This window comes from Spea bombifrons, chromosome 5, assembly GCF_027358695.1.
Source record: "Spea bombifrons isolate aSpeBom1 chromosome 5, aSpeBom1.2.pri, whole genome shotgun sequence".
Taxonomy (NCBI): Eukaryota; Metazoa; Chordata; class Amphibia; order Anura; family Pelobatidae; genus Spea; species Spea bombifrons.
In genome coordinates, this window is record NC_071091.1 from 93,649,540 (window position 1) to 93,665,472 (window position 15,933).

The window sequence follows — 15,933 nt, forward strand, 5'->3', positions numbered from 1 at the left end:
ATGCTGAATTATCTCTGAATTATTAATTATGTAATATTATGTACTGGTACAGAGGATGGAGCGGGGTCTAAAAAAAGAAACTGCCATAGAGGATATCATCCTCATGAGTAAAGCCACAAGCACTCTGCGCAAGTGCATGAAAGCATGAAACCATTCAAGCAGCCGCAACATCAAAATAATGTTTGCAGATCAAAATGAAGGCAGATCACAAGTATCATAAAGATATTTTTATGGATGCACTATATATATATATATATATATATATATATATATATAAGCCATATTATGACCACCTGCCTAATATTGTGTCCCACTTTTGCTGCCAAAACAGCTCTGACCTGTCGAGTCATGGACTCCACAAGACCTCTATAGGTGTGCTGTAGTATCCGGTACCCAGACGTCTCGCCATCACAATGTGCCCCTTGTCAAAATCACTCAGATCCTTATGCTTGCCCATTTTTCCTGCTTTTAACACATTAACTTTGAGGACGAAATGTTCACTTGCTGCCTAATATATCCACCCACTGACAGGTGCCATGATAACAAGATTATCAGCGTTATTCACTTCACCTTTCAGTGGTCATAATGTTATGGCTGATCCCTTTCCTTTTGAGTTGTACTTAATCGTTTTATGCATTTCACATGCCTATATATTAATGTTATCTCTGATTTCACCCATAATGGGATTGGGTACCACCACCACCACCACCACACAGTAATACTAGTGTACATTAGGTGGGGGATCATTTGCGGTAGTCCAGTGGCTGGCGACCGGTCTGTTCTACTGCTACAAATGGAAAGAGCATCCACAGCATGATATTCATGAAGTGCGGTACAAATGTCTGACGTACACCAAGAGAAGGACAGAACCACTCTGAATTAAGCATTAATGCAAAGGCTGCATGAGTGTATGGAATGGTCATTAAATGTGTAGAGCTGGTTATTAGTTAAAAGGCAAGATACCTTAGGGAATAGTTCACTAAGTGTACACTAATAAGTCTGCATTAATGCACTTTTAAGTGCGCAATGTTCAGGGTTTGAAGGCTGGGCTGGTGGGTTCAGAACAGAACAGTGCTTAGAAACAGAATCTGATGGCAGATAAGATCTATTCAGCCCATCTAATCTGCCCTTTTTACTGTCCTTGGTCTTGGCTTAGATTCAGGATAGCCTTATGCCTATCCCATGTGTGCTTTACAAAGTTGTGACCCTACTATATCTTGATAAACTCTCCTGGGTTGTCATAGTTTGTGTATGCAGTTTGTATAAGAGCCCAGGAATCAGCAGGGCTCCTCACATCATGGGACTTTAGATACTTGGTCAAAGGTTCTAAATAGTAACTTAGGATTCCACATTACTGAACCACTGCTTTAGTGGAAATGGAATAACTTTAAAATACACACTGTCCTGGGGACAGGATTTGGCAGAAGACTTTAGTGATACAGGAAGAGGAAAGCAATGAAGAGGACTGCCATGTGGAACTTAGCTGTCCAAAGTACTGCTCTCTAGGGTGGCACTAGGTCATGGAGCTAAATGCAGGAGTCGCTCTGGGCTAGGACCTAAGTGTGTGCACCATTCTAGGGGTTTTTACACCTGTCCTACGAAAATCTCATCAGATAGCAAGCCAACACTTTTAGTAAGTTGCTATATTATAGTACATTAACTTTAAAATAGATTGTCACAGTGTTATACCCCCATGTCTCTGTGTCATTATTTTAATATAGTTCAATTACCATTTTACACATCAAAAGGAATGGTACTGAAAGTATACCTATTGTGTCATCAGCCATGAGTCAATGCATCTTGCTAGAAACGCATAGTTTTTGAAATTGTACATCTCCTAAGTATCCCTCTTTAATACCCAAATCCATCTGTCCCTCTTTTGCTTCTTTTGCTCAGGAGCTAAACATTGTTTTGGGGGTATAAGTGAGTATTACAATTTTGCTAACCAAGAATGCTTGGGACTAGATGGAACAAATGATTCTTATCTGCTGTCAAAAATTCTATCCCTCACTTGACTAATTTGGCTCACCAAAGATATTATTCTTCAATTCATCAATAGTAGTTGTGGGTCACAATGTCTCATAGAAGTCTTGGGAATGCCTTTTTCTCCTGAACACCCCCCCCCCCCCACACACACACACAAGAGTGCTCCTCTTTGGTCATTATGAATGTTGTGAAGTTTTTAGAATATTCAATTATGAACTGTGAAAATAAACAAAAAAACAACAAAAACAAAATTGTAGTTTCTATGTTTTATTACACAGTAAAGAATACAACAATACCTGAATCATACTTTAAAGATTCACAGGTTGACATACCATACGATACAATTCAACTAAAGAAAAAGAATAAACAAGAAACCACAGTTCAGACATAGTAGACTTAAAAGCTTAAGATTAAGCTGACAAAAGCATGATGTCTACCCACCCACCCAGTGTTAGTCTACCATTAACTTGTGGTACGTCTGAATTAAGTATTGCACAACAACCTTTTTTTCACAATAACGTTGCAGAACCCAAAGTAAAAAAAAGTACTTCAAATCTGCATTTCAACAGTCTCCAATTTGTTTTACTGTCCCTTGAAGAATTCGGACGACGTGGAGTCACTTTTGCCCGGCCCACCCCCACTTTTAAAGTATTCCAGACTTAGGCATGCTTTGCATAAGTAAACCAGCCTTGTATTTTTTTTTAATCCCCAAGACATGCACCTACACAAAATTAAAACTAAAAAAGACAACAGGCGTCTCTGTCACATAGTCCGATGACAGAGTAAATCGAGGTTTAGGAGAAAGGTCATAGGAACAGTGGCATAGGTTACAAGAAGAAAGGAGGAGAGAAAAAAGACACATAAAGAGGATGCCCTACCCTTATCAAAGACCACCATTTCATTTTATCCAATGAAGTTAACTTTTATTTTTAATGTTTTATATCTACAAATTATACTCTCACATAGCTTGTATAGAGGTGACAAGCAAAAAGGAAAGTAACAAAAGATTTTTTTTTCTTTTTTTTTTCTCTTAAGTTTATGAGGTCTGCATTGTTACCAAGAAGTGATATGGTTTGCAGCTGTATGAGAATTCATTTTGGTATCCTGGTTCTTTTGTGCCCATTTTGGTTTGACTAGACCAGTTGTGTTAGCTACTGGTGCAATACATATGCTGTCAGAGGTAGAGTGAAACTTTTTGCCACTGAGGAGACTGTAGCAAAACAGGAGTGAAGAAAGAAGAGTAAGAGGAAAAGTTCAGAGTTTAGGATAAGGGAGGTTGTATGTCATTTCACTCATGGTGCCCTGAATTAAAAGGAATAAGAACGTAGTTTACAAATTCATATTTTCTACACTAGTGTTCAAAGATAACAGAGCTGTTCACATACACCCCAGCTTTCATTGATTGACAGATGAGCATGAGTTACTGGATTTTTGGGATTAGTCATTCTTTTCCATAAACTATGTAAGCTATTATTTTCGGAAAGACTGTCCAGTGTCACGAGTAGACTAGAGAAAAAGAGAGGTCAAATGAGTATGGGAGCACCATGTCAATGAAAGGAGTCATCCAAGGCCTTTGCTAAGTGCTTTAATATTCTGAATACACCTTTGTGAGTACGTATGTAATATATATAATGTAGACGGATTTGATGTAATACTTTGGAGCTACACACTGTGCACTGTAGCCACTAGAGGGAGGAAGTCCTCTATGCCATCTACTGACCACCACCAAGGAGGAGCTGGCGGCACATACGACAATTGGAGTCCTCGTACATGGCATACAAGGGTTTGAGTGTTGTTCTGGTTAGTCCTAGGGCAGCACTTCATTATATATGAATGGCTGCTTGACCACTGTGTTGATGGAAGCGTCCTTTATTTCAAAGTACTTCCCTAGATTTTCAGGTTTGCATGGTATAATAGCATATATATTTCTTGGCACATCTGCTGGACCGGACAATTTTTAATTAAAGCATGTATATTAAGATAACATAGCATACATCGATATAGTTATACCTGAAAGCATTACAGGTGCCGAGAACTTTGCTTACTCCAAACACGGCTTTTTACCTCTTTTTTTTTAAAGCATCTGGCCTGGTATGGGCTATTTTAACAAAACAAGAGGTTCTGGTCTGGACACTGGACAATAAAAGAGGAAATGAATTCACATTACATATCTTACCAAACATGTTTGACCTGCTGATCTTATGGAAAATAGTATTGGTGCTTTTAAAATTCAGATTTTGGTCCATCAGATCAGTCTTTGGCTGACTTCACTTTATGTAGAATAGTGTACGCCCTGACATTCAGCAGTGTTAAAGCCGTCATTCTACATCACAGCATTTGGAATTCTAATTATTGTTTTGCAAAATCGGAAATACGTCATTTATGTCTTTACAGCAATAAGCATGCACTGCCCTTTTGAGATTTAAGTCAGATAACTTGTTAATAAATAAATTAAAAAAAAGTCCATATCAGTGAAAAGAAATGAAAGTAAAAAAAAATCCACTATGACGCTATGCTAAATATACGTTTAGTGAAATGGATCTAGAATATTTAAGATGAAAATGCATGCCTAGGGAGTCATTGTGACAGTGCAAAATACATTTATGTACACCCCTCCTACAAAAACACAGATATGTTAGCATTCCGTGAAGCATGCTAGTTTTTAGGCGGGAAAAATCATATAACAGAGTGAATTAGCAGCTCCGGTAGATAGCCTTACATTTTCCTTTCCAGACAAAATAATAATAAAAAAAAAAAAAATAAGAGGGCCATTTTGTTTTTGTTTTTTTTACTAAGAGGGAAATATCACTAACATTTACAGATATAAAAGCAGCATAGAAAGTTACAGGTTTCTCACCAGCTAAGAATAAAGAGATTAAATGTGGGCAATGATAACTCAATGCATTTTCACATTTGTCCAACACGTTTACAGGAAAAACACCATTGGGAAAACTCACAGGACATTAGTGTTTGTAACACCAAGCGAACTACTATTTTTTGTGACTTTTTATCAAACGAGATGGGATGGAAAACCAGTTAGAGTGGATCGGAGCTGTAGTCACTTTGTATACGCTCTTCTGCTATGTTTGTTTCTTTTTTTTTTCTTTCTAATATTTTGTTGTTTTCAGTATAAAAAAATAATAATGATAATGGATGAGTTGGAATAGACCCGATTGTCTTCCTCTGTTGAACCTTGTAAAAATGAAGGATTGGTGATAAGATTTTTTTTTTTTAGGACAGATTTCTGATGACAAGAGTGCCAGGTTTCTAATAACGTCCATTCTTTCTTTATGTAAAGAGGCCGTTTTTTTTGCATTATGGCATTTTAATTATTATTTTTTTTCCTTTTGCTGCTGTAGTTATATATCCCGCTGCAAATCATCTTTCCTTTGTTTTTAATTCCTTTGTCCTGGATATTATTTTATTTAATTCAGAAACAGAACAAAATCGAACATCTGTGTTTCCTTCCAATCTGCTGCACATGTGTATTTTTTGTCATTTTTTTTCTCCTAGCGGGTCTTCAAAGTTCAGTCAGTTACCCACGGACGCCATTCATCTCCTTATTAAAATGTCTACTGCTGTATCCAATGTTCATGCCCTTGAGGTGTTTTCACTCAATATTTCCATCATTGCATGTGATTCCATTTTTTTTTATATTAGCATTTTTGCTTTCAACAGCAATTAGCAATCTCTTGGTTTGCTGTTTGGTAAAGCATTTGTTAATGAGGTCATTTAGTTTAAAATCCCAGCTACTGAAAAATACCAGGGAGGAGGTCAAATCTAGCATTTGCTTTGTTTTTTTTTTGTTTGTTTTTTGTGTGTGTTATATTCTTTGCTCTCTTCTTTTTTGTTTTTACTTTTCTAAAGAAAAGATATCTTTGTTTTCCGTAAGAAGTCATTGTGACCCGTTACTGGCCTATTGTGTTCTGCTACTACCTCAAGATAAAAGAAGTCCACTGTAGTTGTAGCACTGATTTAGGATAGTTCGTTTTAAATCTTTGAACATCTGAGAATGAGGAAATAGTTTCATTTTTGTCTTTAAAGTTTGGAACAATTCCGTTTTTTGTCTTTTTATGTTTTTTTAACGGGCAGCTGTCTCTATGGTGGATGGAGTACCAGGGGTAGTAGACCGCGGAGTGGCTGCTGGTGGTGTATCAATTGGGCTTCCAGCGCCACTGCTGGGTGTGACAGAGGAACTAACTGCTGGTGTCTCCCCCTGCTGTTGAGCTTGAAGAGTCTGTCCACAGATGTGATGGTGTTTCTCCCAGTCTTTGTGTTGGCAAAAGGATCCACAGTACCGTGCGGTGTTACAGCCACTGCAGGTTTCGCTTGCTTTCCGACCACAATTCCAGCAGCTCTGACAAAAAAAAATAATGGAAAGAGTTAATAACTTATTCTATGTTCATTGCCTCAAAGACTAGCATTAAACGAACTGTAAATTACAAGCACAGGTGGAAAAAGTACGAAATGTGTTCTGAACACATGGCGAAACATTTGTGCAAATCCACTGAATTTGCCTTATTATAGTGAAATTGTGAAATGCTATGTAAACAATCTGCTCTGGTTTTCTACAACAGATGACAGAAGATGCTACCAGCATGAACAAGTTCTGATTTAAGAAAAAAAATATACATATATTTCTACCACATTTTGTAGCCATTTTTCCTTTTAGTTTTAATTCTACAGATACAAATACCATAGCAAAAGTTAAACATTTTTTCAGTTTGCTTAATCTTAGATACATTTTTTAATGAATCAAAAAATAAAATGGATAAGTTAAGCAATTAATTAGGTTTAAAGCTTTTAAGGAATACAGATGGGTTTGCCTGGTGTTGGTTTTACTGATACGTAATTGCTTCTAAGCACCGAAATGTCTATAAACATTGAAACTCCGCCATTTTGTAGAAGAACCATAAAGTTCTGCCCTTAAACATGCTGTATAACAGATTATTTTTTTCGAATGTATCAATGAATGCTGTGTTACATGATTTCGGAGGACGAAGGCATTTAATTGATGTTTGCAGGGTGGATTTGTGTAACACAGCAGACCTTTTCAACTAAAATTCCGTATCCTTTCATGGCACATGCTAATAGAATATTGGCGAATGTAGCGTTCAAGTAAATAATGTTAAAACATTATTTAAAAAAATAAAAACATTTGTGGGGAACCTTATACCTACACCCACAACGGTGAAAATAAGATTATCTCCAATGTGCCAGCCTTACCTAGCAGAGGCCATGTCTCTTGTATGTGCGTACATAGGTACATAGGTACACAGTAAATAAGGTTGAAAAAAGACCTAAGGCCATCAAGTTCAACCCTTTTACCTAACCTTCCTACTCTTGATCCGAAAGAAGGCAAAACCCCCTAATTAAGCTATTTGGGGGGGGGGATTCTTCTTGACTTCTTGATAGGGGAGCATAATCTTTTGAACCAGCAAAGATCTCAGTCAGCTCTCCTGTGTGCTACATGGCACCCAGGGCCTGTTAATCTTATACCAACACGCTATGTCATTTGGGTGCTGTGTGTCTTACTGTGCTCATTTCCTTTACATGCATGACCAACATGTGTGAGATCTTCTCACCAAGGAGGTAGGCTTATTGAACTTAAGAAAATAAGACGTTGTTGGGGGTGTTATCCATACAGATGCGCTAACACACATACCAATATATATTAGACTTGCGCATTCGTTTTTGGACCAATGCGTTTTCATGCAGAATTTTACAGTTTCATCCATTCGTCCGAATAATGAACGAATGCAACATTGAACAAAAGAAATGAAAAACAAAAATATTTGTTCATTCATCCATCGCCACAGAGAATCTTGCCATTTTAATTCAACCTCTTCATTTATTTCTTGTATCCATAGCAACCGGATGAATTCATGAGATTTACGAAATTCGTAGAATACGAAGACGAATACATTTCGTTGAATACAAAAAAAATGTTTCCCCCAAAAACGAACACAAAAACTAACGGCACCCAAGTATAATATATACAGTATATATATCTATATATATATATATACCCAAGAAGTGGCATCTGCATGTTTATATGTGAGTATACATATTCTAAAGAATGGCTAACAGTCAGTAGACTGTATATATATATATATACTATATAACTATATTTGTATAACATATATTTTGTTATTAAGAACGTTGTATGATAAAATATCCTTTTCTACGATGATCAAGTTTTTCTGAAAGTCTAGAACTGCCAGACTCAGCCTTATGGAAGGTACTGGAAACTATGCCTTGTGGAAATATGGTTTCCTTCCAATACTCACTGGCTCCATTAGATGAAAATCAGATGTGGGCTCCATTCAAAAGCAAGGAATATAGAGAGTAAACCAGATAATTACAAAAGCATGTGCTGGACCTTTTTTTATTTCTAAAATTGTTCCCATCTTTTGAAAACACTTCAAAATATAAAAAAAAAAAAGTTTCCAAACAGAGAAACAGATGTTTTTTGGTAGTTAAACGTCCAGGTTGTAGACTTCTTGTCTGGCATCACCTGGCTTTAATTCAGTCCTTCTGCTTTCGGGTTCATTTTGTCTAAACTTAGCTCAGTGCTGGAGATGTCAAAACCTATTACTACAAAGAGCAAATTAATTCAGGATATGTTTACTTCTGCCACGAAGCAGTATTTTAAAGGGCAAAAAATGCAACAATGGCTTTTTTTTAAGTGATGATGTGATAACATTGCCGCCAAAGGCTTGATGTGTTTCTTACATAGAAATTACCGTTGATCTGCCATCTGATATGATATTGAAGCGCGGCAAAGATGGAATAGAATTTATAGTGATAACATATGGGAATATTTGACTTGGTTAGCAAAACGCAACAACCATCTAGAGCTGCCACCTCGATAATTATTGTGCTCTGATGCCCCTTAAAAGGAAAGTGTTTGTAACTCGTAAAGAGTGTTCCACTAATGTAATAGCACAAAGATCTGATAGAACGTGCAGGAATCTACACATCAATATTTGACTTCTTCAGCGTCAAGATGCCAAGGCAATTATGTGACGGTCTAGTTTGATTCCTGCAATGAAACACTCTGCTTTCATTTTACTCTCTTCCTGAGAAACTTTCAGATGTCGGAAATCAATTTCTTTTGTCTTTTAGAACTCATCTGCTATGCATTAAAAAGAAACTCTGGGCATCCACTGATCCCACAAGGGTCTTTCATCCTCAAAGAAGTCTGCAACAAATTAAAAGCTAGCCTTCCCTATTAAGTCATGGATACACATTGGATTCGGAGCCATGTGCCAGTTTTTCATCTCCGCATAGCTTTCTAATTGGTTCATTTTGACCTACATCCTCATTATGATGAAGCTGCTCTCTAAGCGCTACTTCTCAAACAGACAATGGTCACAAGTATCCAACATCTGGGTTCTTAGGTTGTCATTTTCTTTATTATGTCAATAGATTGTTTTAGCTTAATTAGCAATTAACAATATTTCACACGTGATGGACCTGGTATGTTTGTGTTCTGTGGGGGAAGATTATTTATTAATTTGAGGTTAACAGTTAATAGATGCTACACTATAAAAACAGTGTTTCCTTATCACATTGTTCTGTTTTCTAGAGTAAAAGTATATATCAGGGGCTCGTGTTTCTTATAACTACCCTGCATCCTTTAGCATATTGTGGCATTGTACCTGGTGGCAGTGTTAATGTGGATTAGGCTCAATGAAGGTTGACAGCCCATGTCACCATCTAAGACAATATATATATATATATATATATATATATATATATATATATATATATGGGTAGTAGAAGTATTATTAAACACTCATCTATAGACACCAAACAAGCCAGGCTTGTTTTTCCCTCAGAAATCCCATGGTGCTGCCACAACCACACGGGATTCTGGGTAGGCGCATGCAAATAAGGTTAACAATTATCGCCTTTGCCTCTATATCCACTTTATACAAGGATCCCTTGAAAGTAATTTCCCTCTGTACAGGACAGCCTTTAGACAAAACTCGGGGAGAGGTGCGGTAGCCAGATCACCGCTCATGGACAGCTGTTTCTTCCTTAATGAGACTCGTCAGCATGAGGTTGGGATACTGGCCTAATACTTTAGGCTTGGGGTAGCCAAGAAATACCATTACATAAGTTATGGTGGGTAAAGGTGATGGAATATATATATATGCAATGAAATAATATGAAGCACGCTCACTTTTAAATTGTATTACAGTTTAATGACCAGGTCCTAATCAAGGACTTTTGCACTGCTAAAATATACGTACTAAACATCATCGCCAATATTATAATATTATAAAGATATCCCTTATTTTCCAAGCATATGGTGTCTTACCTCGCTTGAATCTTCCTGCTGATTAATAACAGAAAGTGCATCTTCTGCAGCTTGGCGTTTTGCTTCCGCGACGGTTCTTTCCATTTTTGCACGTTCTGTAGTGATCATTTCATGGGCTTTCCTTTCTGCTTCGGAAACTGCTTTCTGTAACTCTGCCATTGCCTGCCGCTTAACCTCATTTACTGCTTCCTCTGTGAAACAATCAGGATTTAGCCATGAGTAAAAAAAACCAAAGGATTACACAATATAGTAACATAGTTCATAAGGTTGAAAAAAGACCAAAGTCCATCAAGTTCAACCTATATACATATTGTGTCCCTACCGTGTTGATCCAGAGGAAGGCAAAAAACCCTTATGAAGCAGATGCCAATTGCCCCATACCAGGGGGAAAATTCCTTCCCGACTCCAAATATGGCAATCAGAATAAATCCCTGGATCAACGTTCTGTCCCTATTAATCTACTATCCATGACTTGTGATATTATTGCTTTCAAGAAACACGTCCAGGCTCCTTTTAAACTTTTATTGAGTTTACCATTACCACTTCCTCTGGCAGAGAGTTCCATAGTCTCACCGCTCTTACTGTAAAGAACCCCCGTCTGTGCTGGTGTAGAAACCTTCTTTCCTCCAGCCGTAGAGGATGTCCCCTTGTTATAGATACAGTCCTGGGTATAAATAGGTCCTGGGAGTGATCTCTGTACTGCCCCCTTATATATTTATACATAGTTATTAAGTCCCCCCTAAACCGTCTTTTCTCCAAACTAAATAACCCTAATTCTGATAATCTTTCTGGGTACTGTTGTCCTCCCATTCCCCTTATTACTCTGGTTGCCCGTCTTTGAACCCTCTCCAGCTCCACTATATCTTTCTTGTACACTGGTGCCCAGTACTGTACACAGTATTCCATGTGTGGTCTGACTAGTGACTTGTACAGTGGTAGAATTATTTCCTTGTCATGGGCATCCATGCCCCTTTTGATGCACCCCATGATTTTATTTGCCTTAGCAGCAGCTGCCCGACACTGGTCGCTACAGGTAAATTTACTGTTAACCAAGACTCCTAAGTCCTTTTCCATGTCAGTCGTCCCCAGTGTTTTCCCATTTAATACATATTCCCAGCCTGGATTTTTCTTCAATAAACAATAAACACAATAAACATGTAGATAATAAAAGGATGTATTTCAACTTGTTGAGCATCATTGTTGAGTACTACGTATTACTACAAATTTGTCTCAGGTGCATGGTCAAACTTCGAGACAAAAAAAAAGCCAAACGGAATCTTATTATATTAAATATAATATTAATATGAATATTTTTAAATAATATTCTATTTACATTAATATATACAGTATTGTGCAAACGTTTTAGACAGGTGTGAAAGAATGCCTTCAAAACTAGACATCTTTGTTGTTTATTTTTATCATTTAACAAAATGCAAAGTGAATGAATAGAAGAAAAATCTATATCCAATCAATTTTGGTGTGACCACCCATTGCCTTAGTGCAGCAGATCAAAGACACAACGTGCTTACTTCCCTTCACAATTAGAAGCATGTCCAACAGTGCCATCAACTCAGTATTAGAGGAAAACAGTGGGACCCTGGTATAACCATCTACTGTCCGGATCAGAAGTAGTCTTCATGGAAAACTTGCAGCCAAAAAGCCAAACCTCCAATGTGGAAAGACATACCTCCAACGAAGCCGACTGACTCAACTATTCACAAAAACACTGGAACTGTGGTATAGAAAAAGGCAGTGGGTGCTCTGGACTGATGAGCCAGAATGTGAAATATTAGGTTTTGGTAGAATGCAGTTTGTTCACTGAAGGGCTGGGAGGCAGTGCAAGAATGAGTGTTTGCAGGCAACAGTGAAGCTTGGTCGAGGTTCCTTGCAAGTTTGGGGCTGCATTTCTGCAAATGGAGTTGGGGATTTGGTCAGAATTAATGCTCTCCTTAATACTGAGAAGTACAGGCAGATACTTATTCATCATGCAATACCAGCAGGGAGCATCTGATTGGCCCCAAATTTATTCTGCAAACACAAAGCCAGCACCATTAAGAACTATCTTAAATGTAAAGAAGAACAAGGAGTCCTGGAAGTGATGGTGTGGCCCCCACAGATACCTAATCTCAACATCATCAAGTCTATCTGGGATTGCATTGAGAGAAGTGACTGAGGCACCTAAATCCACAGAAGAACTGTAGTTCTCTAAGATGATCCTGTGCGCAAGAATACTTAGAAGAATTGATGCTGCTTTGAAGGCAAATGGTGGTCACACCAAATATTGATTTGGCTTAGATTTTTCTTTTGTTCACTCAATTTGCATTTTGTTAAATTATAAAAATAAATTATCTATATATATATAGATATAGATATATGGATATGTATCTCTCTCTCTCTCTCTCTCTCTCTCTCTCTCTCTCTCTCTCTCTCTATATATATATATATATATATATAAAAGAATAAAAATTACCAGAAATCTGAAAAAGTCCTTCATTTGCTATATATGTCAGTAAATCTCAGCAATAGCACAGCAACTGCTTTTTGAGCAACATTGTATATTTTTGTCATTTTGACCTGATTTGTTCTCTGCAGAATCCGCAACAGCTCTAGAATTACAGAATACAAATCTCCCGGGCAGCCAGTTACTGTGGCATTAGTTCTAAAATCTCTAAGGAGGAGAGAACATCATATGGCAAATGTCTATATCATTTACTGATGTAAAGAGCATCCCTTCTATAATAAATAATATTTAGCAGTATACCTGGTAATAATAATGCCTTTGTGAACTGAACTGGTTTAGTATATATTTATTGCAAAGGGCAATTCTTCCAGTTATACCTGAAGGTGCCGTTCAAATTACACATTGAGATTTCTAGCATTTTAAGTGAGCCAACTTTAGCAGATTTGTCATTTTATTATTTAATTTTAAGGTTTTCTATAAAAACAACACAGATTTTTTCAGCTTTACAGTAAAAACCTATTAGTGGCTGGTTTTGTGTCATATGGAATTTAAGCAAGAAATATGAACTGGGCAAAATTTTACAAGAATTATTTTTGGGAACGATAATAGCAATGATGTCCCTGGTTCTGCATTAAATTTTTTTTTTTTCAGTTGGAGAAATTTAAAGTAATTTGGATAGAAATCTACACAAAAATGTATAAAAGGATGAAAAGTAAAGTGCTGTACATATATATTATGATGTTTAAATACCTACAGGATAACCAAAATGGTGAAAATGTAAATAAAATGATGTAATTTAATTATCACCAAAGGATATCTTCCAATTGAACCAGTTTAACCAATTTTCATCTTTATTCAAACTAAAATGACAATGAATAATTGAAACTGTAATAAGAGGCAATTATTAACTTGGCAAACGTTGTACCAATTAACAGTCTATTAAAACTAATTATGACATGTTTCATTCAAGTGTTTTCACCTAATTGTTTCACCCATTTAAAAAGCACCTTAATTAAATGTTCTGTTTAATTAAGAACATAGAATTCTAATAGAATCATATTACCAGATATTAAAAATTAAGCGCAAATGAACATACTAGAGGAAGCATTCGGTAATAGGACTATTTGCAAACCACAAAAAAAATTACATTTCCCACAGACCAACAGAAAAAAAAAGAAAATGTCAGAATTGTTGTATTTCATATTTTTTAAACCTTATATCTTGACATTATGTCTTTTTATAGCACACATACTTTTTATTAATGATATTTGTAATTGTGAAATAAAGTATACATTTTTCTCTCATGTTTTTTTTTCTGTATTTTCTAAAAATTTTATTTTTTTAGATACAAAAACAAAAAAAAAAGAACAACTTTCAACGCTACGACCAGGTCCTAATTTGCTTTGAATATTCAAGGTGAATTAAAATTCTATCTAAGTGCCAATACAGGACAATAATTTTTGCTTACGATCAAAGCTCCAGCTTGACTAATTGTATATGCTAATTAGGCAATTTATATTTAAATTATGCATTCCTATTCTATTCCCTACAGGCACATGCAGACCTGCAAAAAGAATTGATGGGACATCCGCAAGGTGCTTGAATATTTATTACCAAATGCAAACAATCCATGTTTGCTCAAAAAAGGAAATCTACATAGGAAGATATTATAGCTGGGAAGTTAAAGAATTTGGATTTAGTGATTATTTTCGCAAAGCTGCCAGATTTCAGGCGGCATAGGATTTTAAGATTTAATTCTCTAAATGGAGTGTACAGTTTCAATCTCTTTGGCAAGTTAGGCTAATATTAGTATTATCATTATTTGCCCAGCACTAACATAAAGGCTACAGGAACTCTAGTTATATAATCAGTGGGTTTTAATCCTGGTTTCAATACATTCTAGAAATCATTATGATTACTTTTGTTCAGAGCCCTTTGTTGAAAATGCACCAGTAACTCTCTATGCACTTGCAGGAATACAAACATCGAGCGTACTATGTTCTCTGCGGTATGTCTACATTAGGGTATGGGGGGGGGGTATAGGTTTTGGAGTAAAACATGGTGGTCGGATCCTAATCCAAGGAAGTGTGTCTGTTAAACCATGCTTAAAAATGTATTAAAATGTATGGTCTTCACCTCCATCAGTTCCAGCCACTCAGCTGTAGAATGCCCAATGTAATACATGAAAGAAATGTAATCTAATGTAATATATGAGAAGATAACAGTGGATGCGGCAGATCATAGATCCACATTAGGAAAAAAATGAACTGCTCTCAACTGCGAAGTATATTTATAGGCTATATTTATAGACGTGCACACTAAGTTGTGAGTCAGTAGAACATGGGCACTCCACGTATTTTATTACATACGCTATATAAAACAATTTCAGGACCTCATCATTTCTGATCACGTCAATGAATGGTCTCCAACTTATCATAACTCTACTTGACTTCATCAACTTGACCACAAAGGCAAATCACGGTTACTCCAAAGAGTAATATATAATTTCAAAACGAGAACAGGGAATTAAAAGATGCTCTAACACTTCGGCAAATTTGTATACATTGTAGTATTTTGAGAAAAAAACTACAGGCTTAATCCCAGGGACAGCGGCAACGTTACACGATTATATCATTTCTTGGAGGGTTTGAGCATTCAACAGTGTGGATGACGATTCTAATGCTGCATTTAGTTCTGAAGGCGTTTTGTCCAGTACAGTGGTGGGAACATCACATTCCTTGGTACATACACTCTATAGAAATGTATAGATCCATTGGATGCATTGGCCTTGATATGATAATAAAAAATGCCCAGTTTATTTTAATGTCTACCATGAATAGAAAAGGAATTCAAGGAATTTTGGCCAGTTCTCCCTGCACATTTAATAGTAAACTTTATTCATCAATTAGCATATGCTTACTGAGTCATTAGACAGCCACTTTAACAATGCCACATACTATATTACCGCTGCTTTGTTTAGTGCAGCATAATAACACAGGAAACATGAAAGATCAATATTCTCCTCCGGGGTTGCAGATTTTCTACAAAAGCATTCCAAACAACCGTATTATCATTTTGAGCTGTTATTGAAGATTATTGCAATTTTCCTCTGTTACTAATCAGTTCTTTTTTGATTCTTCACATCAGTGCATTAGCG

General features: G+C 36.5%; 1 protein-coding gene across 2 annotated transcripts in view; it reads right to left on the reverse strand.

Annotated features, from left to right (window-relative positions):
- Positions 1-4,990: 4,990 nt before the first annotated feature.
- RUNX1T1 (RUNX1 partner transcriptional co-repressor 1) overlaps positions 4,991-15,933 on the reverse strand; it is a 71,920-nt gene continuing 60,977 nt past the window's right edge. For both annotated transcript variants that reach the window (XM_053467274.1, XM_053467275.1), the window contains exons 10-11: positions 10,316-10,506; positions 4,991-6,343 (exon numbers count right to left, since the gene is read on the reverse strand). In XM_053467274.1, coding sequence (XP_053323249.1) covers positions 6,068-6,343; positions 10,316-10,506 — 467 coding nt within the window. In that variant the 3' untranslated portion in view covers positions 4,991-6,067. The remainder of the gene's footprint in view (positions 6,344-10,315; positions 10,507-15,933) is intronic.